Raw genomic sequence first — 23483 nt, 5'->3', positions numbered from 1 at the left:
GGTATATTTTAAACGTGACTCCCTGGCGGTTCTCAGAACTGGCACCCTTCGTTTATAGTATCCGTCATTGACCAGCTGTGTGGCCCTGGACAAGGCAGTTTCCCTCTCCTGTCTCAGCTTCCTGAGTTGTCTTTTGGGGGAATGCTGAGCTGTTTTAAACCTCAGAGCAGGAGGGAGAGTAGCATATTTACGGGAAAGGTGTAAAATATTTCACAGGGGTTGGGTGAGGATAGGGGACAGGTCAGGAAATGTGAGCTTTTACTGAATAGAAGAAATGCAGACTTGAGCTTCTGGCCTGTCATCCTCAGACTGTTCACCCCTAAACACCCTTTTACATCCCCCTTGTTACCATGGTCTCCAGGTTTGAAAGATCTTGCTTATAAACTGTAAATTCTTCAGTAATGTTTTTGTTATCCCAGTTTTTAGTAATCAAAAGAGTGTGTGTGGGCCAGTGCATTCAGTGCCAGCACTGTTTTAGGTCCCGTGGCCATATCTTTGAACAAATAGACAAAATCCCTATCTTTATGGAACTTACATTTGAGCCCTGCACTGCTTAAAACAGTAGCCATTAGCCACGTGTAGCTATTGAATTTTTTTTATGAGTAGGTATTACTTTTATTGTTTTTTTAATTTAATTTTTATTTTATACTGGGGTATAGCTGATTTATAATATTGTGTTTGTTGCAGGTGTACAGCAAAGTGATTCAGTTATATATATATCCATTCTTTTTCAGAGTCTTTTCCCATGTAGATTATTACAGAATAGTGAGTAGAGTTCCCTGTGCTATACAGTAGTAGGTCCTTGTTGATTATTTTATACATAGCAGTAGCTATTGAAATTCAAGTTAATTAGAAACAAATGAAAAACTCAGTGCCTCAGTCGCACCAGCTGCCTTTCAAATGCTCCGAAGCCACATATGGCTAGAGCTCCCTTTCTGGACAATGCGGATAGAGAACAATTTCTGTCAGGCAGAAAGTCCTGTTTGAAGCACTGCTCTAGAGGGTGAGACAAATTCTAATTTTTAAGGTCAGGTTGTGCTATGTGCTGTGACGAAAAAGAGCGAGGGGACAGTACAACAGGCCAGGGGTGGCGGTAGCTGGACCTGAATCATTGGTAACTCCACTGATTTTTTTTATAATAATAAAAAAAATTACATATAGTAAAATTTACTCTTTTCGGTGTATAGTTCTGTTAATTTTGAAACATTTAGAGTTATGTCACCACCACCACAATCAAGGTACAGAACCGTTCCATCACCCCTAAAAATGATTCTGGGGCTCCTTTTAAGCCCTCCGTCTGGCAACCACTGATTCCTCTCCATTCCTGTAGTGTATCAGTAGATCACTCCTTTTTATTGCCGAGTAAGCGTAAACAAAGTTCAGAATATTCTACAATGGAACACTAGCCAGCAATTAAACGCATTGTATGATGTACCACAATTTGTTCATCCATTCACCCATTGAAGGACATTTCGGTTTTTTACAGTTTTTGGCGATTATAAACAGACTGTTACTGTAAACATTAGGTTACAGGTTTTTGTGTGAACGTAGGATTTCACTGGGTAGATACCCAGAAGTGGGATTGCCGGGGCAATATGGTAAATGTATGCTTAACGGTTTGAGAAACTGCCAACTTTTCCAATAGCGACTGGACCGTTTTGCATTCCCACCAGAAATATATGAGAGTTCCAGTTGCTCCACATCTTCCCCAGCCCTTGGTATTGTCACTTGTTTGATAATTAAATAATAGGTATGTAGTGGACACCAAGGTTTTTGACCTGTGCAGCTGGGTGAAAAAAGCTACCAGTGCTGAGACGGAGAACATTGGTTGGAGGAGGGATAAAAGTGTGTGTATGCGTGTGTGTGTGTCTTTTCTAAGAGTTTGGATTTGGTCCCATTGAGTCTGAGACGTTGGTTAGAAATCCAGATGGAGATAGCAGCACAGAAAACTAGAAATATGAGTCCTTGAGTTTATAGGGGAGGTCACAGCTAGAGGTAGACATTTTGGGGTCGTCATCATCCCAGAGTATGTTTAAGCCATCAAACTGGATAAGGTCTCCAACGGAGTGGGTGTAAATAGGACAGAGAGGAGGGATTGGGCCTTGGGCACTGCAACCGTTAGAAAGTGAGTTGCTACATTTTCTGTTGCTGCTGTAACATATTACCAGGAACTGAGTGGCTTGAAACAGCACACATTTTTATTCTCCTACAGTTTCCGAGGCCAGAAGTCTAAAATTGGTTTCCCTAAAATCGAGGTGTTGGCAGGGCTACATACCTTCTGGGGGCTTTAGGGAAAATCATTTCCTTGCTTTTTCCAGCTTTTAGAGGCCACCTGCATTCCTTGACTCGTGGCCCCTTCCTCCATCTTCAAAGCCAGCAAGGTAGCATCTCCAATCTCTGACTCTAAGCCCCTCCTTCCACTTACAAGGATCACTTGTCATCTTTTTTGTTGTTGTTGTTTTGTTTGCGGTACGTGGGCCTTCTCACTGCTGCGGCCTCTCCCGTTGCGGAGCACAGGCTCCAGACGCGCAGGCTCAGTGGCCATGGCTCACGGGCCCAGCCACTCCGCGGCATGTGGGATCTTCCCGGACCGGGGCACGAACCTGTGTCCCCTGCATCGGCAGGCGGACTCTCAACCACTGCACCACCAGGGAAGACCCATTTGTAAGTGATTACACTGGGCCCACCTGTATAATCCACAGTACTCTCCCCACCTCAGAACGCTTAATCACATCTGCAGTCTCTTGCCACGTAAGGTAACATATCCACAGGTCCAGGATTAGCGCGGGGACATCTTTGGGGGCACTTACTCTTCTCCCTGCAGTGGCTAAGGAAGACCCCTCACAGGAATCCAGGAAATAGTAGACACTGAGGTGAGGGTGTGTTTTGAAGAAAGAATTTCAGTGGAGCAAGGAGTTAGATGTTTCTAATGCTGCTTATGGGCCAAGATGAGGAACAAGAAATGACTTTCGGATTTAGCAGCCCAGAGGTCCTCAGTCCCCTTGATGTGCAAGGCCCAGCTGAGTGATGTGGGAAAACTTAAAGGTTCAAGCGGGGATGGGAGGGGAGACACTGGAGGTGGTGCCTTGGGACAGTTCTTTCTATGACTTCTCTGAAAAGGGGAGCAGAGAAATGGGGCGATAGCTGCTAGGAGCACGTGGGGTCAAGAGAGGGATTTTTGTTTGTTTAGGTAGGAGGAGTCAGAGCAGAATCCTAAACTGATAGGGATGGTCTAGTAGAGAAAAGTCGATGATGCAGGAGAGAAGGGAGAGGCGTGCTGGAGCATGGGGTTTGAGGAGGTGAGAGGGCATAAGATCTGGTGCGCAGGTCGAGGGTCTGGCCTTCAGTGAGGGCACAGCTGGGTGGTCTCAGTACCGACAGCTGGGAGTCGGAGCGCCTGCGCGCAGGCGCAGTTGCGGAGGCAGATAAGGTGGTGGGAACTTGTCTTTCTCCCGATTGCTGCCATTTCCTCCGACGAGGAGGAGAGTGGAGGCGGTGCTGGCGGCTGGAGAAGCTGGTGTGAAGTACGGTCTGGGAGAGCAGGAGTGTTGAAGGGTCTGGGGGAATGGAGAGAATTGGACCGCAGTCCGAAGGACCCCTGGGGACCAGTCCAGGTCCGTTCTGCGGGCGCAGGCACAGGGTAGGTGGAAAGTTGGCTGGAATCAGCAGCTTTGGGGTTTTGCACGGTGAGACGGAGGGCGGGAGTTAAGAGCAAGAGAGCGACGAAAGACGGTAATGGTGCACCGGAATCCACCCGAGCCAAGGCAGGAAGGGGGGACGTGATGCGGAAGGAAAGTGAAGAGGAGGATTGACTGGTTTGTAGACTTAGGGAAGGACTGGGAAACTTATGGAGTTGGGTTCCTAAAGGAAGTTGGCTGGCAACTTAGGGGTGGTGGTTGGAGAATAAATAGGCTGTTTGAGATATAAATCAGCATATAAATGGTATTTAACGCCAGGGCCCTGAGCCCTGAGCTTCGAATCAAGAAATTGGGTTTTAGTCGAGTTCGTTAATTCGTTTGTTTGTTCGTTCCTTCCTTCATTTTTTCCAGTCTCCTTGTTGGAGTGCTGAGTCCTATTTCATCCTTATTTACTTTGAACATGTTTTTTTTTGGCCGCGCCGGCGTGTGGGGATCTTAGTTCCCCCAGCAGGGATCGAACCCCTTGCTCCCTGCATTGTTAGCGCGGAGCATTAACCACTGGACCACCAGGGACGTCCCGTACTTTGCATATCTTTGACAGTGGGGCCTGTGAGGTTTTCCAAGAGCAGGGACTGGGTTTCCTTTCCTGTATTGTCCCAGAGACTGAAAGTCTTGGGAGCCCTGCAGTGACTTCGGTGTGAGGCTCTGTGCTTCCTTGTGTGGAAGTGAATTTAGGGGCTCCCTGGCTGGTTGGGAAGAAAAGATCTTGACTTTGACAGATAATTCATGTCCAGGATAGATTAGAACTTTCTCAAGTGAGGGACTCATACCAATACTAGTGTTTTTTGAGGGGGAAAGGGGCTGGGTTATTCACTACCTTATTGATTTTCATGAATTCTGAGCTTTGGGCTGTATATGCAAATTATAGTATTATTCCCAATTTTAGGTTACTTTTTCGCCTTTGACTCATAAAAACTTTCAGACAGGAAAGTAGAGCAACTAGGATAATACGCCACCACCTCGATTTTACAGCTGTTAACATTTTGCTATGTTTGCACCGTCTGATTTTCTGAATAAAAAAATTTAACGTTTATTGTAGAAGTTTCAAACATACACAAAAGTAGAGAGTAGTGTCATGAATCCCTGTGTACCCATTACCCAGCCCCAGGAATTATCAAAATAGTTCATTCTTATTTTGTCTATATGCTCCTTAATTCCCCCCAAAAAACCTGAATTATTTTAAAGCAAACTTCAGGCATTTGCTGAAATATTTGAACTAGTTTACAGACATCATGACATTTTGTCCCTATTTATTTCAGCATGCTTCTTTAAGCAGTAAAGGCTTTTTCTTGATTTGAGTTTCACACATTAAAAAATTAACAGAAGTACTTAAGGAAACTGGAAGTGGTGTATGGGTATGACATTAAATAACACTAACGCTCATAAGGAGAAAGTTAATCCCTTTATATTCTCTTTCAGTTTGTCTTAGAAAGGCTCCGTTTGGTGCAGGGTGCCTTTCACAGCCCCCTCCAGCACTTGGCTAGTTAGCGCTTTGAACAAACGGAAAGCAGCAGGTCTGGGCTCAGAGCCTCCAGCAGCCAGTGCTTTGAACTACAACCTAATCATCTGGTTTTGTTCTTTTTAGTTTTGCGGCTGTCTCCTATTTGTGGCAGGCGTTGCTGTTCTGTCTGTGGGAGTGACAGAAATGGGAGTGCAGGGTGCCTAGGATCTGGAGCCAGGGTGTCTGAATTTGGATCCCACGTTTGCTGCTCACGAGCTCTGTGATTCAGGACAAGTGATTTAACCTTTCTGTGCCTCACTTTTCTCATCGGTGACATGGGGATAACAGTTGGAAATGCTTGAGTGGGTGGTTGGGTAGTATGGGGTCACATTATCGTTGGTACAGTTGTTATCTCAACAGCCCCCAGATCTAGGACCACCTCCATCTCCCTCGATCCCAATATGGAGGGACCCCTTCCTTCCTCACCCTCAGAATGTTAGTGGTTAAGGACACGGACTCTGGAGCCAGACGACTGGCTTTGGATCCTGGCTCTGCGACTCATTAGGCTGTGTGGCCTTGAGCAGGTTACTCGACCTCTCTGTGCTTCTGTCACCTCATTTGTAAAATCAGGACAATGATGAATTGTAATAGCTTTTGCATGAATTAATTCATATAAAGTTTTGGAAGAGTGCCTACCGCCCACTAAGCACCCCAGTTCATAAGAAGTTGATTCTTTCACAGAAAAAATAATTCAGTGAAAAAAAATCCAGGGTTTCCCTAGATATGGTGGAAATTGCCAAGGTGGTATGAAGAATGTCTGAAGGTTGGGAAATAATTTTTGGAGGAGATGGGAGTGAACCAGGCACAGCCCCATGGCTCCAGAGCCCCACATCTGTTTGGAAAGTTAAACTGAACGTAATCTGGGGACCACGGGGTGGATGCAATAAGTGTGATGAGAGAAGTACTAATTAACCACTGTGAGAGGCCAGGAAAGTGAGGTGCTCTTCCAGCAGGTGCCCCCGGGAGGCTTCCTGGCAGCCTATCAGCTCGGAGCTGGGCCAAAGGGGACTGGCCCTGGGTGGGGGGGCGGGCAGGGCCTCACCAGAGGGAAGAGCCAGTGGGGGGCTGAGAAAGAGAATTAGAAAAGTTATCTGGGGCTTAGATTTACTATTTTAAAAAAAAGTCAAACAGGTAATAAATATGTATGGTTCAAAATAAAATCAGGACAGAGGTACACAGTAACCAGTTCGGCTCACAGCCCGTCACCTTGTCGGCCCCAGCCACTTCTGTTGCTTTCTTGGTTATCTTTCCAGAGTTTCTGATTGGCTGAAATAAGCAGTACTAACGAATATGTATATTCTTATTTTCCCTTGTCTTGCAAAATCAATAGCATATTATATCCACTGTTCTGCCTCCTTTGTTATTTATTGTTATTAGTTAAAATGTTACTAGATCTAGGCCTTCTTTCTATAGCAGTAATAGTGCCTTCATTCTGTTTTGTTTTTTACTTTTTATTTTGAAATAATCAGAGACTCACAGGAAGTTGTAAAAATAGTACACCCATCTTCCCCCAGAGGTGACATCATTTTTTTTTAAATTTATTTTTAATTTTATTTTTGGCTGCATTGGGTCTTCATTGCTGCATGCGGGCTTTCTCTAGTTGTGGCGAGCGGGGGCTACTCTTTGTTGCAGTGCGCGGGCTTCTCATTGCAGTGGCTTCTCTTGTTGTAGAGCACAGGCTCTAGGCGCACGGGCTTCAGTAGTTGTGGCTTGCGGGCTCAGTAGTTGTGATGCACGGGCTTAGTTGCTCCGTGGCATGTGGGATCTTCCGGGACCAGGGCTCAAACCCGTGTCCCCTGCATTGGCAGGCGGATTCTTAACCACTGCACCACCAGGGAAGCCCGTGACATCTTATATTAGTGTAATCCAGTATTAAAACCAGGAAATTAGCCTTGGACAGTACTGTTAGCTGGATTCTAGCCCTTGTTCAGTTTTTACATGCGCTCCTGTGTGTGTGTGACTGTCTCTGTCTATGCAGTTTGATCCCATGCAGAGATCTGTGGACGCACCACCACAATTGAGATACAGAACGGTGCCGTCTCCCCAGAGGAACTCCCTGTGCTACCTACCCCTTCACAGCCCCCGCCCCCTGGCAATTGCTCATCTCCATGTGAATTTTGTCCTTTGGAGAGTGTCATATAAATGGAATCATCCAGTCCACACCCTTTTGAGATTGGTGTGCCCCCCATGAGGGTGTTAACAGTATACCTTAGAAACAGCTCAACAGCTGATTTATTTAGCCCTGTGGGTATGATTTGATGAACTGCCATGTCTCACAGCCATTGTAGCATATTATATAATCAATGCAAAAATTTTTTTCACTAACCTGAAAATTTAGCAAAAAAAAAAAAAACCCAACTGAACAAAACCTTTTGGTCTTCAGTATGTCATTGTATTAGACAAAAAGGAGGCTCCATACGGTAAAGGAAGCGCCTGTTCTCAGACTCAGACCCCTTTTCTTCACTAATAAATCTCACCAGCAAATCATTTTGGTCTGTAAAAACTGGAGTTTCTTCTTGATGGGGAAACTCGTGTTTCTGATTTTGTGGGGTTTTTTTCTTTCTGAAAAGAAGTGTCAATGTAAATAATTGAGAAACGATCTATAATGGGAATAGAAAAAAAAGTTTTATTCGAGCCAAATGGAGGACTATAGTTCAGGAGACAGCCTCTCAGTTCTGAGGAACTGCTCCAGAGAAGCATGGTTTTCAGCACAGTTTTATATCTTGTTAGAACAAAGAACGTACATCAAACACGACCGGGAGTACATTCCTTCAAGGTTTCAAAAAGAGGGAAAAAAAAGATTAGCATGCAGACACAGTGAGTCAGTATGGCCGTGGCACCTGGGAAGGGACCCTTGTCTCTGAAGGGCTACTAGCCCGGCTGTCATAGGAAGGGAGACATTTATCCCTATCTTCAGAGTGGACGTTCTTTATTTCTGGTAAATGCATTCTCTTCTTTAGTTGGTTAAAGCAGCTGCACGTTGTACGTTTGACAGGCCATATGATGGGCTGTTCAGTGAGTGTCAAGTTCAAGCCAGGTGATGTAGATTTCAGGGTGATTTCCCCAAACCTCAATGTGTGAAAGTTTCTGTTTTGATCCCTGCACAATCAGTATCCTCACCAAGTTATTTGGATGTCTACTTCAGGAACTGCCCACTGGAGAAGAGGAGGACAGGGGAGGGGAGGATTCTGACGCCATCATGCAGCGAAGTATTATGTAAGTACCCTCCCCACACCCCTGCCCCTGCCACTGGCTTACATACTCCAAGTTCTCTGCTCCCCTCTCTGACTCTGCGCCTTATCTTAGAAGAACTCGGGTTAGTCTTCACGTAGGGATTTCCAGGAGTTGAGCAGTACGGAAAGTGGGAAAGGGGATCAGAACAATAGGTAGTGTAGTAACCAGAATTTTTAGTTGCAAGGTTCAGAGACCCTGACCCCTGGTTCTCAATCAGGGGCAGTTTTGTCCCCCAGGGAACAACAGACATTTTTGGTTGTCACCACCTGGGGGGAGAGGGAATTTCCCACTAGCATCTAGTGGATAAAGGCCAGGCAGGCTGCTAAACATCCTACAATGCCCCGGGTAGCCCTCCACAACGAAGAGTGATCTGGCCTGAAATGCCGGTAATGCCCGGCTTGAGGAACCCGGTACTCAGTCAGGCTGGCTTCAGGAAAAACAGAAAAGGAATTCTTTGGCTTGTGTAGTGGAAACTTGGCTTTTTAAAAAATTAATTAATTAATTTATTTATTTTTGGCTGTGTTGGGTCTTCGTTTCTGTGTGAGGGCTTTCTCCAGTTGCGGCGAGCGGGGACCACTCCTCATCGCGGTGCGTAGGCCTTTCACTGTCACTGCCTCTCTTGTTGCGGAGCACAGGCTCCAGACGCACAGGCTCAGTAGTTGTGGCTCACGGGCCTAGTTGCTCCGCAGCATGTGGGATCCTCCGGGACCAGTGCTTAAACCCGTGTCCCCTGCATTGGCAGGCAGATTCTCAACCACTGTGCCACCAGGGAAGCCCGAAACTTGGCTTTAATAGTCAGATCCAGTTGTCCAGACTTTCTCACTGGGACTCTGTCTCCATTGTTCAGCTCTGCTTTCTTGGATGTTGTATCACTCTGGCAGGCTGTCTTCCTTAGGCTTTTAGTACCCTAGAGCCAGCAATCCCGGTGGAAAGAGGTGGTCTCTCTCCCAGCTGTCACAACAATATCTAGAGTTAAGTTTTATTGGCCCACCTTGGGCCGCCTGCCGGTCCCTGAGCCAGCCACTGTCATAGCCCCGGGGATGCAGGGCCTTGAGTGGCCAGGCCCAGGGCCTGTGCCCTGGTTGTGGGTGAAAGGGCAGACCCACGCGAACCATAGGGACTGAGAGAATGTGGGGGAACGGGCATCACAAGAAGAACGTGGAGGGCTATTCCCAGAAGGAGGGGATGGATTCTAGACAGATCCAGACCTGGATGTCACCCACAGAGACCTGGGAGTTGGTGGCTTACACAGATCCTACGCTGCATTTTTCTCAGGTGATGAGAAATCTGGGGACAGTCTCTCCTGGGATGATAGCACTTTTGATTGCTTTCTGTCACCTTGCTTTATTTTATTTTATTTTAAAATTTTTTCCTTTTTTGGCCGTGGCATGTGGGATCTTAGTTCCCTGACTAGGGATCAAACCCATGCCCCCAGCATTGGGAGCGCAGAATGTTAACCACTGGACCATCAGGGAAGTCCCTATTTTATTTTATTTTATTTATTTATTTTTTTTAAAGAAGATGTTGGGGGTAGGAGTTTATTAATTAATTAATTTATTTTTGGCTGTGTTGGGTGTGAGGCCCTGTGCCCTGTGCGAGGGCTTTCTCTAGCTGTGGCGAGCGGGGGCCACTCTTCATCGCAGTGCGCCGGCCTCTCACTGTCGCGGCCTCTCTTGTTGCGGAGCACAAGCTCCAGACGCGCAGGCTCAGTAGTTGTGGCTCACGGGCCTAGTTGCTCCGCGGCATGTGGGATCCTCCCAGACCAGGGCTCGAACCCGTGTCCCCTGCATTAGCAGGCAGACTCTCAACCACTGCACCACCAGGGAAGCCCCCTATTTTATTTTTTAAAGATTAAGTAAACTTTTAATTTTGGAATTATTTTAGACGTACCAGGAAGTTGTAAAGTTGTACAGAGAGTCCCGTCCCTGTACACCCTTCACGCGGTTTCCGTTGTTGACACTTTACATCACTGTGGTCCACTGGTCACAATAAGGAACCAGCAGGGATACATTCCTTTTAACTAAGCTCCAGACTTCATTTGCATTTCACCAGTTTATCTGTTAATGTCCTTTTCTGTTCCAGGATCTGATTTGGAGCCATGTTGCATTTAGCTGTCATGCCTCCTCTGGGTGACAGTTTCTCAGGCTTTCTTTGTCATGACACCTGTAGCCTTACCCCCGGTTTGGTTTGTCTGATATTCTCATAATTAGCCTGGGGTTTTGGGCACTGAGGTGAGGTGCCCTCTCATTGCCTCATATTGGGGGTGCACGACGTCCCCAAGACATCGTTGGCAATGTTAACCTTCCTCGCTTGGCCAGGTCCCTGCGCCGTCAAGCCCCTGTTTTTCCCCTCTCAGTACTCTGCTCTCTGGGGCAAGCCACTCAGCCTCATCAGGCTCAGGTAGAGGGGAGGGCACCTTTATCTTTTTCAGAGCACGTAACGCCTTTGGACATTTTATATTTACCTATTTGCTAATGTCTGCCTACCCCACTAGAGTGTCAGCCCCTCCAGGGCAGGGGCATATGTGTCTGGGTCATTGCCCTGCCCCTAGCTTCCAAGGACAGGCCTTGGCACGTAGTAAGTGCGTAGTTAATCCCTGTGGAACGGAAATCGGGGTGTGTCCTGTCTCAGATGAGTGGCAAGTTGGGGCAGAAAAATAAGCAGAGCGTTGCCTCCTCCATCTGATAAGCCTGAGTTTTCCTTATTGGTCTAAAGGGGTTGTTTGAAGTCTTCTGTTGCGTCCTGGGATGGGGACGGGCATCGGAAGCTGTGGAATGTGGTGTGTGTTAGAGGGGTTATTGGTTCTGTTATCATTCACTTTTCCGCACCCCACCCTCTGCTCCTCCAGGTCATTTTTCCAGCCCAAGAAAGAGGGCAAAGTGAAGAAGCCAGAGAAGGAGATATCCAACAGCACCAGAGAAACAGAGTCCCCTCCAAAGTACGTTCTGGGGCTGGGGTGTGGTGAATCTGTTCCTTTTATCAGTCAGGACCTGGCTCAGAATATCTCAGGGCCCCACAGGGAAATTTTTGACTCCGGTAACTGGACAAGCCAAAGGTAGGGTCATCTTCAGGCACAGCTGGATCCAGGGCCTCAGAGTTGTCTTCAGGGCTCCGTCCCCATGTCTTGACTTCATTCTGGAGCAGACTGCATGAGGCAGAGACCCTGCCACTGGCCGCATCTAAATAGAAGAGAACAATGTTCTTTCCTCCAGCGTCCTTGTCACAGATTCTCGGGAAGACCCTGCCCCTGGACCGGTCAGCTTTCCAAAGCATGCATTCAGGGTAGATTTAGCTCACATCCCCAGTTTGGGAGCCTGGGCAAGTAACTTCACTTCCTGTACCCCAGTTTCCTCACGGGTAGCAGGGTATCATGATCTGTATCAGGCTTTCTGTGTGGGTTTGATGCATTGACACACTAACGACCTACAGAACAGTGCCTGGTTCATAAAAGACGCTCAGCAAGTGGTAAGAATGAGGTCATAATTTATCAACATTCTCGACTTTTAGATCTGCCCCTTTTGTGTTTCCACTGCTATATATACACACTTATTGTGTGTGGTTTTATTTTCTGTGACATGTTTTAATGTCTTGAAAAATAGAGATCATACTGCGTATATGGTTCCTGAACTTGCTTTCTTCAGTGACAGTATGACTTAGAGATTTTTTCCACTCCTGAACACAAAGGACCCTCGGATCCCTTTTACCTTCTGCTCTGTGTTCCATTTTATGGATGTGCTGTAGAAATTATTTAACGTCCCCCTACCGATGGGTATTTAGGTTGTTTCCACTTTTTGGCTGAAACAATCCATGCTGCAATTTAGTCTGTATGTGTGACTTCTTGGGCACACGTGCAGATTTTTTTTTCTAGCGTAGATACCCACATGTGGAATTACACATGGTAATTATTAATACATCAGCTCAGAAGTAGGTAAATAAAAATTTGAAGTACTTCCAGTTTTACTCTCCAGAGAAACTACTATTACCAATTTGAGGTATATCTTTCCATACCTTTTTTCTATGCATAAAAACATACGTGCGCCTAATACAGTTAGTTATGACACATAGTAGGTGCTCAATAGGTAACTGCTGAATGAATAAGTGTTTCTCACACTTACATATTGGATGGCAGGGACTCTCATTTTGGTCACTGTTATATCTCAAGTAGCTGGCACATGCCTGACATACAACAGATAATAATACACATTTTTAATTTATTTTTAAATAGGAAAAGCAGGATTATTCTGTATGCAAGTTACAGGTACATATGGGCAAACATGTATCTTTACATTCATGGAATCATACTGTATAGATTCATTTAGTCAACAAATATCTACTGAGAATCTACTATGTGCCGGGCACCTAGACTCTGTGGGTTTAGCAGTGAATAAAATCAACAGCAACTCCTCTCACAGATTTGACAGTCTGCTTTCTCTCCCCACAAAAAAATGTCTTAGAGCCACACACTTCATCTAAACTCACTTTATTCTCTTTAATGTTCCATGACAAGAGCGTGCCGTCATTTACCTAAGTGGGGAGGTGTTTGTGTACATCTTGGTCTTTGTCCAGACCGCGAGCTTTATGAGCGCAGAAACCGGTAGGAATCAGCTGTGTTCTCAGCCCCTTAAGTGACTTCCCTCAGCAGGCATATTGGTTGTATTTTGACGGCCATGTCTGTGTTCCTCACCAGACTGGGAGTGCCTCAGAGCTGGTGTTAGGGGAGTCTTTGGGCTGCTTTACCAGTAACCAATGTCATGGTGACTTGGTTAAAGTTAAAATTGCCTCTTTCTCACTTGAAAGATTCTGAGCTGTTTAAGCAGTTTGGGGCAGTTAGGCGACTCTGTACCACTTGGTGGTATTGGGACCCAGGTTCTTTCTCTCCCTCTCTCTCTGCTCTGTCCTGCCTTCACCTGCATTGTCAAAGCGGGTCAGCAAGTCGAAGTTCTAGGGATAAGAGAGCAGTGAGGACAAGCAGTCAGGAGCAGGTTGCAGGCGTCAACATCCTATTGGTCAGAACTCATCACATGGCCATACCTGGCTGCAGGGGAGACTGGGAAATGTAGTCCCTACCTAGGGGACTCGGGCTTACATGACTGAAAGAGCGTCTCCAAAGGGATGTTGGAGGCCAGTCTCCACCCTCAGTAGGGACTTCACGTGCTCCTCAGCACCACCCATCACAGGGTGGGCACGCAGGAGGCCTCCAGAGAGCGGGATGGGTGGATGCGTGACTAAGAGTATATGCTGAGAGGCCCCTAGAAAATGTTCATTGAATGCTTGAAAGGCAAGGAAGGGAATGAAACATAATGAAGGGGCTGGAGAATTTGGGAGTAGCGTCCCCACTCTATCTGCTGGAATAAAACCTCCATTTTCTCATCCTCCAGGGTGGCGCTGAAGGAGCGGAATAGAGTGGTACCTGAGGGCGATTCTCCAGTGAAGAGGCCAGGGAGGAAGACGGCCCGGGTCCTGGGCAGCGAAGGGGAGGACGAGGAGGAGGAAGCCCCCAAGCCCCCCAAAATCCAGGTAGGGCCCCAGCAGCCTGCCCACATTTACCAGAAGAAACCATCATTCCCAGTGGCCTTTGGAGCTGAGAGCAGTGTCTGCTCAGGAGAATTCTGGAGATGATGCCCCAGCGGGGGAGGAGTTGAGTGGTCCTGCCTGGTCTCTGTGCTCCTAACCCCGCCTCTGCCGGGCGGCTGGGCTCGGCTCCCTGGCCTGGGGTGCCTGGGCAGCCTCAGCTGGCACGAGCAGCTCCCGATAGATAGCCCTCGCCTTGTTGGGTGGCCGTGAAGGTGCAGTGAGTCGATTCACATACGGATCAGAGAAGAACGCCTGCTACAGAGGAAGGGCTCGGAAATCCGTCCAGTCTCTCCTGTTGTGGGAGGGCTTTCTATCTTCAAGTGCATCAGCTCACTTGCTCCTCTCATTTAAGTCATTTCATGCCTGTTGGCTGCTCTGAGGATAACGTCTGAAGTGCAGCACTTCTCAGTCTGTCAATGGTGAAGTGAGCTCCTGTCTCCCCCCTGCTCAAACCCCCTGGCGTTGCCAGCTCAGGCCAAAGCTGGTTCTTACAGAGCCTCCAAGGCCCCTCAGAAGCTGCTTCTTCCTTGTCATCTTCGTCTTTTCCTCAGCTAACTCTGCCCCAGGGTGCTTCTATACTGTTGCTTGCCATCCCTAGATGCCCTTGTCCAAGTGAATGCCCACATTCAGCCAGTGGGAAGAGCAGGGCACTCCACTTGCCTTTAGGTGAATGTTATTTGAACCAGTGGACCTGTATATCCTTACATTGCATTGTGTAGACCTGGGGCTTCTGACCGCACCTAGATGTAAGGGAGGCTGGGAAGTGTAGTCCTCAGGCTCCTGAGCACACCTAGCTGCAAGGGATCCTGGGAAGTATAGTTTTTAGTTGGGCTGTATTATGCCTAGCTAAAAATCAAAGATTCTGTTACTTTAGAAAAAAAAGAATTGTTATTGGGGTCCATAATAGGGACAGTCTGGGACCATGAAACTATGCAGGATGGTGGAGGGATGGCCCAGGTAAGAGGGGATGAGGCCTAAGTGGGGCTGAGTCCCTCTGTACTCTCAAGTGCTTGGAAAATGACGTAGCTGGGTGCTCCCTCCTTCCTCCTCTCACTCAGGAATTGCTCTTTCTCTCCCCTTCCAGAAGCGTGCTCCAGATTCCCCACAAGTCTCCCCTCCCAGTCCTGGCACACCGCCTGAGAGCAGCCCTTCCCACTCTAGCACCTCTCCCACGGTCGTCTCCCCGTCAGGGATCCCGAAGCGTCGCACGGGTAAGGACCCCCGGCCTCGCCCTTTCAGTTGCCTGTCTGTCCACACTTGGATTTTTGCATCATTCAGCCATCCTCGTGACAGCTCCGATTTTAGCGTTGTGGTTAAGAGCACGGCTCCACCATCCACTGGCTGTGTGACCTTGGGCAAATGACTTCCCTTCTCTGGGCTTTATCGCTAAAACGACTGATAATTACAGTACCTCCCACCCAGAGATGTTGGGAGGATTAAAAGTGAATACGTGTAAGGGCCTGGAACTGGGCTCAGCCTACAGTAAGCGCTCAGTAAATGCGGGTTATTGTCACTGTGATGTGTGCAGTGCTGGAGGCCACACAACTCACTGTGGGAGCCCAGGGGAGGGCCCCTGACTCAAGGGAGACTTCTAGGAGAGAGCTTAACCAAGCTGAGCCCTGAGGGACAGAAGAGGAGGGAGCAGGGACTGAGGAGGGGAAAAGGCCTTGGGGGCACTGATGGTAGGTGTGTTGGTGCTCAGAGCGTGGGGTTGGGGACAACGAGCAATGAGACTAGAGAAGGTCCATGGAAAGCCCGTCTGAGGAGCGGCGCCTCTGTCGCCAGGGGGGTTGGGAAGATTTTTACACAGGGGAGGGACAGGGGAGAGACCCCCCACATGACGCAGGGTGATACGGCCTGCTGAGATCCTGAACCGTGGTGATTGAGGAACTAAAATTTTTTTTAATTTTTATTGGAGTTTAATTGATTTACAGTATTGTTAGTTTCTGCTGTACAGCGAAGTGAGTCAGTTATACATATACGTATATTCACCCGTCTTTAGACTCTTTTCCTGTGTAGGTCATTACAGAGTATTGAGTAGAGTTCCCTGTGCTGTACAGTAGAGGAACTGAAGTTTTAATGCTACTTTAATTCAATTTAAATTGGAAAGCTGACTCTAGTTTCAATTATTGAAGCCTTGCAATAATTTGATCAACTCGGATATGTGACGCTACTTTCTCAACGGTAAATTCCATGAAATCTAAACACATCGAGTATTTCTGATGAAAATTTAGTGCCCAATTGAGATGTGCTTTTAAGTGCATCGGATTTTGAAGACTTAGCATAGAAAAATGAATGTTACTCATTTCTTTTAATATTCAAAACATGTTGGAATCATCATATTTTGGATTTATTGGGTTAAGTAAACGATATTGTTCAAACAATTCTCCTGGTTCTTTTTCCTTTTCTCAGTGTAGCCACTAGAAAGTTAAAGATGATGTACGTGGCTCACTGCATATTTCCACTGGTGGTGCTGGTATAAGGAAGAATAGTGGTAACGCTGGATGCTAGGGGAGCTCTGGATTGAGGGCCCGAGGAGGCGCCATCTGGCCTGAGTCTTGGAAGATGGGTTAGGTTTGGCTGTGCGGAGAAAGGGCGGTTGGGAAGGGTTGCAGCCAGGACAGCCCGTGCAAAGGCCTCCAGGTGGGAACAGCACGGCACACGGGGGAATCCCATCCACCTCGGCGTCTCTGGGCAATAAGGTGTAATTTGGGGAGCAGGAAGGGTTTGAGGATAGTGTGTGGTGAGAGGTGAGGCAGAGAGGAGGGTGGCTGTTGGCTCCTAAGATGAATGAACCTGCTCGGGGTCACACAGCCAGGAAGCAGGAGCGGCCTGCACGGCAGCCGTGGCTGTGGGCAGGCGAAAGAGGGTAGGGGCCCAGAGACTTCTCAGGGCGCCATCATCGTGGGGTCTGAGCTCACCGGGGTGGGGCAGGCGAGCCGGCAAGGAGGCCACACTGAGCCCTTTGCCTTCCCAGCCCGGAAGCAGCTTTCCAAACGGACATTTCAGGATGTCCTGCAAGAGCAGGGCAAGGACGAGGACAGAGGAACCAAGAAAAAGAGGAAGAAGGAGGAGGAGGAGGAAGAAGGTAAGGCCCTGGGGTTGGGGACTGACTCTGTGTGTGTGTGTGTGTGTGTGTGTGTGTGTGTGTGTGTGTGTGTGTGTGTGTGTGAGAGAGAGAGAGAGAGAGAGAGTGTGTGTGTGAGAGAGAGAGAGAAAGTGAAAGTGATCTGGAGGGGCAGGGGCCTGTGGGACTGACTGCATGTGTGTGTGTGTGTGAGAGAGAGAGAGAGAAAGTGTGATCTGGAGGGGCAGGGGCCTGTGGGACTGACTGCGTGTGTGTGTGTGTGTGTGTGTGTGTGTGTGTGTGTGTGTGTGTGTGTGTGTGAGAGAGAGAGAGAGAGAGAGAAAGTGTGATCTGGAGGGGCAGGGGCCTGTGGGACTGACTGCGTGTGTGTGTGTGTGCGTGCGTGCGCAAGTGTGATCTGGAGGGGTGGGGGCCTGTCTGAGAGGGCAGGCTGTGAGGACCCCACTGATTTGACACCTCTGTCCAAGAATCCACACGAGTCCGTCAGAATCCCACAGCCCCACCCGGGGAATTTTGTCATGAAAACATTCTGGAATACATTCGTTTGGCCATCTTAATTCAGTACGAATTCATATGCAGCTTCTCAGTTTTCTCTTCTATTTTTATGTTTCTCATATGGAATATATTTTCCTCTAAATGGTTTGTTTTTTGTTGTAAATCTTACCAGAAAGCAGAGAGGTTCGCAAACTTCCAGGGCCCATGGTGCCTTAGCAACTTTTTCACGGTGCCTCAAGGCCAATACCTTTACTGTTCGGTTTGTTAAGTTGTTATGTCTGAACAACTATTTATTTATGTTCTAGCAACTTGGGCATTTGAGAAAATAATACATATAACGTTGAAAGGAAAAATAATATTTAATTTCACTGTTAAATAATCATAATTAGTTACTAATTGTCATGTCTCCTGGGCACTGCACAGTTGCTCAGACTTTGGAATCCAGTTGAACACTGCCACTTTCCTTGGTGATTTTTGTGCAGTACTTGGTTTTTATCACACCACCAGTGAGTACCCAGCCTTGCAGAAAGCTAACGTCAGGAATTGCCAAGAATGTGATCTAATACTGACAAGCAAAATACCCTGAGCTAGTAGGTCATACGGTGTCCAGCAGATGTCACCAATTTCCCTTGAAAATGTAAAATGTCCTCCGTGGGAAATACAACCATAAAGACCTGATCCATTGATCATTTGGGGCCTGTACGAGATTATAATAATCGTAGCCTTTGCCACTGTCAATGTGTTTGTTTAATAAAAGGTCCTTATTAGGTTTATCTTTCCCGGGGAATATCTGAGTTTGGTGGAGATTTGATTTCCAGTTGGCAATTTTTACTCAGTAACAAATTTTACTATAAATCATGCAGTTTTAGCCATTGTCTGTGTCTGGGGATTTTGGGGGGTGAGGTGGGGCTTCTTTCTACTGAGGCAGATTTTTCCCAAGTTAGTTGATGCAGTTTTTATTATTACCCTGGAGGTTGGTTTTTTTTTTTTTCCAGTCAGCTTAAAAAAAAAACAACACCTTTATTTTTATCTCTAACAAGTCACTGTTGGCATTTTGAACCCTTTCCAGTTCTATTTTGCAGTGAATAATTCTAAAATAATGGTTTATAAGAGACTGGCCCTCTCTGTTTCTTAGCTGCCCAGGTGAGCATCGGGGTTGGTTTCCCTCAAGGGCCCTGCCTGGTTCAGGGCTGACCAGGAGCGGGCTCTCACACCTCTCGTCACTTCACAGATGTTCAGTCAGCACAGCGAAGAAAAAACGGGGGCACAGTGTCTTGGGAATCGAAATGCCCTTTGTGGGGAGTGGTCATAGTGACTTTTTGCCATCTGGCTTTTTTTTTAATCGGTCCTCAGAATTAGAGACACCGACAGAAAGCCTCACAGAGCCTGAAGGGGGCAACAAGAAGGAAGCAGAAGAAGGGGACCAGCCCAGGTCACCCCCTGAGCCCCTGAAGACCTCCAGTGAGTTTCTGGTCCGCTTCCTCCCTGAAACTCCACCTCTCTGGTTTTGGGGGTCAGATGTCTTTGGAGGACAGTTAATTTAAGGCTCAGATGAGATAAGACTTAAATAAGATTCTCCAGTGTGTTGTCTAAATGCAAATTCTAGGGGAAATTATAGGTTCTATTGCTATTATTATTATTTTTTAAAATATTTATTTATTTATTTGGCTGTGCTGGGTCCTAGTTGTGGCATGCAGGATCTTCATTGCCGAGTGCAGGATCTTTTAGTTGCGTCATGCAGGATCTAGTTTAGTTCCCTGACCAGGGATCGAACCCGGGTCCCCTGAGTTGGGAGTGCAGGGTCTTAACCACTGGACCATCAGGGAAGTCCGCTATTATTATTATTATTGTTATTTTTCCTCTGTGCATGTGAGGAAAAAAAGAGCCAGTCATCCTCCAACAAAATATCTTTCAGAAATTGTAGGCACTGTATGTTATTAATTGAGCAATAATTTTAAAATTTTTTAATTAAAAAAAATTTTTTTGGCCATACCACACGGCATGTGGGATCTTAGTTCCCCAACCAGGGATCGAACCTGCTCCTCCTGTGGTAGAAGTGCAGAATCCTAACCACTGGACCACCAGGGAAGTCCCGAGCAATAAATTTTTTAAGTTAGATAACCAGGGTGAGTTACAAGATTTTAGAGGTTAAAGTTACCCTCCAGGCCATAGAACAGCTCCTGCAGGGAGGTGTCCAGAAGACTCCCATGGCAGAAAGAACGCTGTGGGGATATTTTTAGGATGCAGGATCGTATCTGATTTTCTGCACCTGCAGAAGTGGGAATATTTTCTTCTTATCGTACCGAGATTTTTTCCCAACATCCGTAAGTCTCCAATCTCAGGCCAGATGCTAGAATTCCACTAGTTAGTCCTAAAGCATCAGGCCTGAGAGGCTCCAAAATGAAACTATGGAAAGGAAAGGGGCAGAATTGATTATGTCTTCCATCTTCAGGGTCAGAATGACCTTGAGGTTAAAAAAAATAGTTTGCATCACCATCTGACCTCTCTCGCTTTCAAAGCAAAGCCCCCAACAGAAAGCGTTTCAGAGCCCAAGGTGGCCGTGAAGCAGGGACCACAGGAGGACGGCCAGGCTAAGCCTCCCCCCAAAGCTCCCAAGACGCTCAGCAGTTTCTTCTGTGAGTTTCTCCCCCTCACCTTGCAGGGTTACACCGGGGAGAGGCGGGTGGATCTTTCTCCAGAAAGTACGGCCTTCCCGTGGGTTAGAAAGTCTAACTTGGTTAGAAAGTGTAACTCGCCTCTCGCAATGCTGGCTGGAGAGTGGTTGGCAGGCAGGGGCTGTCAGAAGGAGAAAGGACCCACCATTTCCCTGCTTCATTCCCAGCTCCCCGGAAGCCAGCGATCAAACAAGAAGCAAAAGAAGAGGGACCCAGCGCTCTGAGAAAGGACGAGACCAAGGGGTGAGTCAGGATCTATTGTAGAGATGACAGCAGATTAAACAGAATAAGGCAGTGAGTCCAAGATCTCTGTGACCTGATTGTAGGTAGGCCTCCGAAAATGAGACCGGTAGTCACCAAACATTCTTTCAGCCTTAAAATTTTGTGATTAGGGTTTAATTATTCTAATAAAAATTTTGGGGGGATTCTTAATGGCAATTTTGTACCCCAGTTGAGACCTGATTACTGAGATTAAATGGCCCCATTTCAGCATGTGACTGCACTGTAGGAACGGCCGGCTCCTTTTCTTGGACGCCTACTATGTGTCAGAGCCGGTGCTAAAGGTTTCTGTTACGCCTTTTTACTTCATCTCTGCAGTAGTCCTGCAGAGGAAGCAGGTATTTTAGCCATTGCACAGACATTGAGACTAGTAGCCCAGAGAAGTTAGGTCATCTTCCCTGGGTCACACAGGGAGGCGGGGGTAGGGCCAGGCCTGAAACCTGGGTCCACTTGGTTGGTTCCTAGGCCTGGCCTCTTTTTCAGCACTGCCCCATCTTGCCTTCTGGGCCTGTGTCCATGCTTAGGTTATTTAGAAATAAGTTTCTCTAACAAAATCATTGTCTGACATGAAGTTTTATGTCCTGATTTTTATTTCATGTGATACTATGATCGTTTTGTTTTGTTTTTAATTAATTAATTAATTTATATTTAGTTTTGGCTGCGTTGGGTCTGCGTTGCTGCGTGTGGGCTTTCTCTAGTTGCTGTGAGCGGGGGCTACTCTTCATTGCGGTGTGCGGGCTTCTATTGCGGTGGCTTCTCTTGTTGCGGAGCACAGGCTCTAGGCACGCGGGCTTCAGCAGTTGTGGCACGCGGGCTCAGTAGTTGTGTCTCACGGGCTCTAGAGCACAGGTTCAGTAGTTGTGGTGCACGGGCTTAGTTGCTTCGCGGCATGTGGGATCTTTCTGGACCAGGGCTTGAACCCGTGTCCCCTGCGTTGGCAGGCGGATTCTCAGCCCCTGCGCCACCAGGGACGCCCTGTGATGGTTTTGCTTATGCCATATTCCCAGTCTGATTGCTGATGGCTGCCTCAGCAATCAGACAAACTTTGATTTGTCTGATTGCTGGAGACAAACTTTCAGGGCCTCCAATTTCCTTGCTCTTAAAATGGGGGCTTATCAGTGGCAAAAACACACTCTTCTATCCACTGTTAACGGTGTGCCAGGCAGCAGGCAGTGTGCCTTCCATATCCTAATGCAGCGAAGCCTCACAGCGACTTTGTGCGTCATTTCTGTTGATATCCCCATTTCACAGGTGAGAAAAGTGAGGCTTGGAGGCAGGACAGTATTGTGGAGAGGTTAGAAATCCCAGCTCTACCTTTGTCAGCTGTGTGACCTTGGCTAAGGGGCTTAGCCTTTCTGGGCCAGTTTCCTCCTGAGGGTTTGGAGCATTTAGACTCAGGCCTGGCCATGCGCAAGCTCAGCAAGCTGTGGCTGCTAATATTATTGTTGTTATTGTTACTAATTTTGATTGCCTTGCTGAGGTCGCAGACGGGGTGTATGGTGGAGCTGGGATTTGAACCAGGCAGTGTGGCTGTAGAACTTCTTACCCACCGCGCTCTGCCATCTCTCATTGTAATGATAGGAAGGACCAGGAGGGCTACCACTTACCAAACGCTGAGTCCTTACAGCTCACTGAGCATGCTCTGTCCAGCTCAGCCATCTTCAGCCCTGTCTGTGCATCAGGATCAGCTGAAGAGCCGAAAAAAATCTGAAGTCTTCTCCCTCGCTCTTCTGTCCCCCCACATTCGGTAGAGAAAGAGGCCTGAGGCTGGGGAGTCAGTGTTGTTCTAAAAATGCTCCCCACAGAGTGCACCAAGGAGTGGGAACCCTCACCATAATTTCTTCCTTAACCTCATGACAACGTGTCAGGGTAGGGACTCCTGGTGGCTCCATCGTATAGATGGAGACACTGTGGTTCAGAGAGGGAAGCTGCTTCCTCACCACGACACAGCTGGTCAGTGATGGAGCAGGGATTTTAACCCAAATGAGCGTGACTGCCGTGGCTCTATTGGGGTCAGTGTGAGGCATTTCTAGAGGCATGTATAATGTAGAGGTTTAGAACAGTCTCTGGAACTGTGCTGCTTACTAGCTGTGTGACCTCAAGTGAGCTACTTAACCACTCTGTGCCCAGTTTCCTTATCTGGATATGGAGGGTAGCCATATCAGCCACAGGGCTGATTGCTAGCAGATGTAGTGCTCTTAACACGGTGCCTGGCTCTTTGTGGCACCCAGGGACTGTACCCTCCTCCTGCTGTTCCAGCCAGAGTGTGAGGGAGGGATTGGCCGAGAGGCCAGGGGAGGTCCTTGCCTCTTGGAGTGGACTTTGAAAAGCATTCAGATCACGCTGCTCCACTCCAGCCACGCTGACCCCTTTTCTTTTCCTCAAACATGCCAGGCATGTGTCTGCCACAGGGCCTTTGCACTCACCGTTCCCCCCACTTGGAATGCTCTTCTCTCTGGTACCCACACTGCTCACTCCTCACATCATTCTGCCCAAACATCTCCTCTGGCCTTCCCCTACCGGCCTCTGAAGTAGCACCTACCATCGTGATTCCTCCCCCTACTTGGTTTTCTAAAATATTTTTTATCTAAAATGATTTATTCACTTAACGTTTTTTTGTCTTTTCCCCCTGACTCTCCCTCTGGAATGTGAGCTCCAGGTTAGCAAACTTGTTTTCATTCTCTTCTGTGCCCTTGTGCCTGGAATAGTACCTGGCACTTAGTAGGTGCTCAATAAATATTAGCGGGAGGAATGACTTCCCTTCGACCCAGGCATCTACCCTACAGTCTCCCTTTTCCCTCCACAGACACCTGGACCCATCCAGCTACAATCCTGCCAAGAACAACTACCATCCCGTCGAAGATGCTTGCTGGAAGGTGGGCCAGAGGTGAGGCTTGGCCCTCCCCAGACTGTCCTTCTCCAGTCCCTGGCACTGCGGG

The 23483-nt window shown here is 47.6% G+C and overlaps 1 protein-coding gene across 2 annotated transcripts in view; it reads left to right on the top strand.

Annotated features, from left to right (window-relative positions):
* LIG1 (DNA ligase 1) overlaps positions 1–23483 on the top strand; it is a 42135-nt gene that overhangs the window by 1229 nt on the left and 17423 nt on the right. Inside the window, exons 2-10 of one of the 2 annotated variants that reach the window (XM_082862678.1) lie at positions 8345–8415; positions 11282–11371; positions 13812–13950; positions 15092–15218; positions 16985–17095; positions 18944–19051; positions 20110–20226; positions 20433–20508; positions 23351–23431. In XM_082862678.1, the coding sequence (XP_082718804.1) occupies positions 8399–8415; positions 11282–11371; positions 13812–13950; positions 15092–15218; positions 16985–17095; positions 18944–19051; positions 20110–20226; positions 20433–20508; positions 23351–23431 (866 nt within the window). In that variant the 5' untranslated portion in view covers positions 8345–8398. The remainder of the gene's footprint in view (positions 1–8344; positions 8416–11281; positions 11372–13811; positions 13951–15091; positions 15219–16984; positions 17096–18943; positions 19052–20109; positions 20227–20432; positions 20509–23350; positions 23432–23483) is intronic. The other variant, XM_082862679.1, reaches the window with a different exon arrangement.

Source organism: Leucopleurus acutus (genome assembly GCF_964270905.1).
Source record: "Leucopleurus acutus genome assembly, chromosome: 20".
In the NCBI taxonomy this organism is placed as follows: Eukaryota; Metazoa; Chordata; class Mammalia; order Artiodactyla; family Delphinidae; genus Leucopleurus; species Leucopleurus acutus.
Note: the sequence above shows the minus strand (reverse complement) of the source record. Positions and strands in the feature narration are given on the sequence as shown.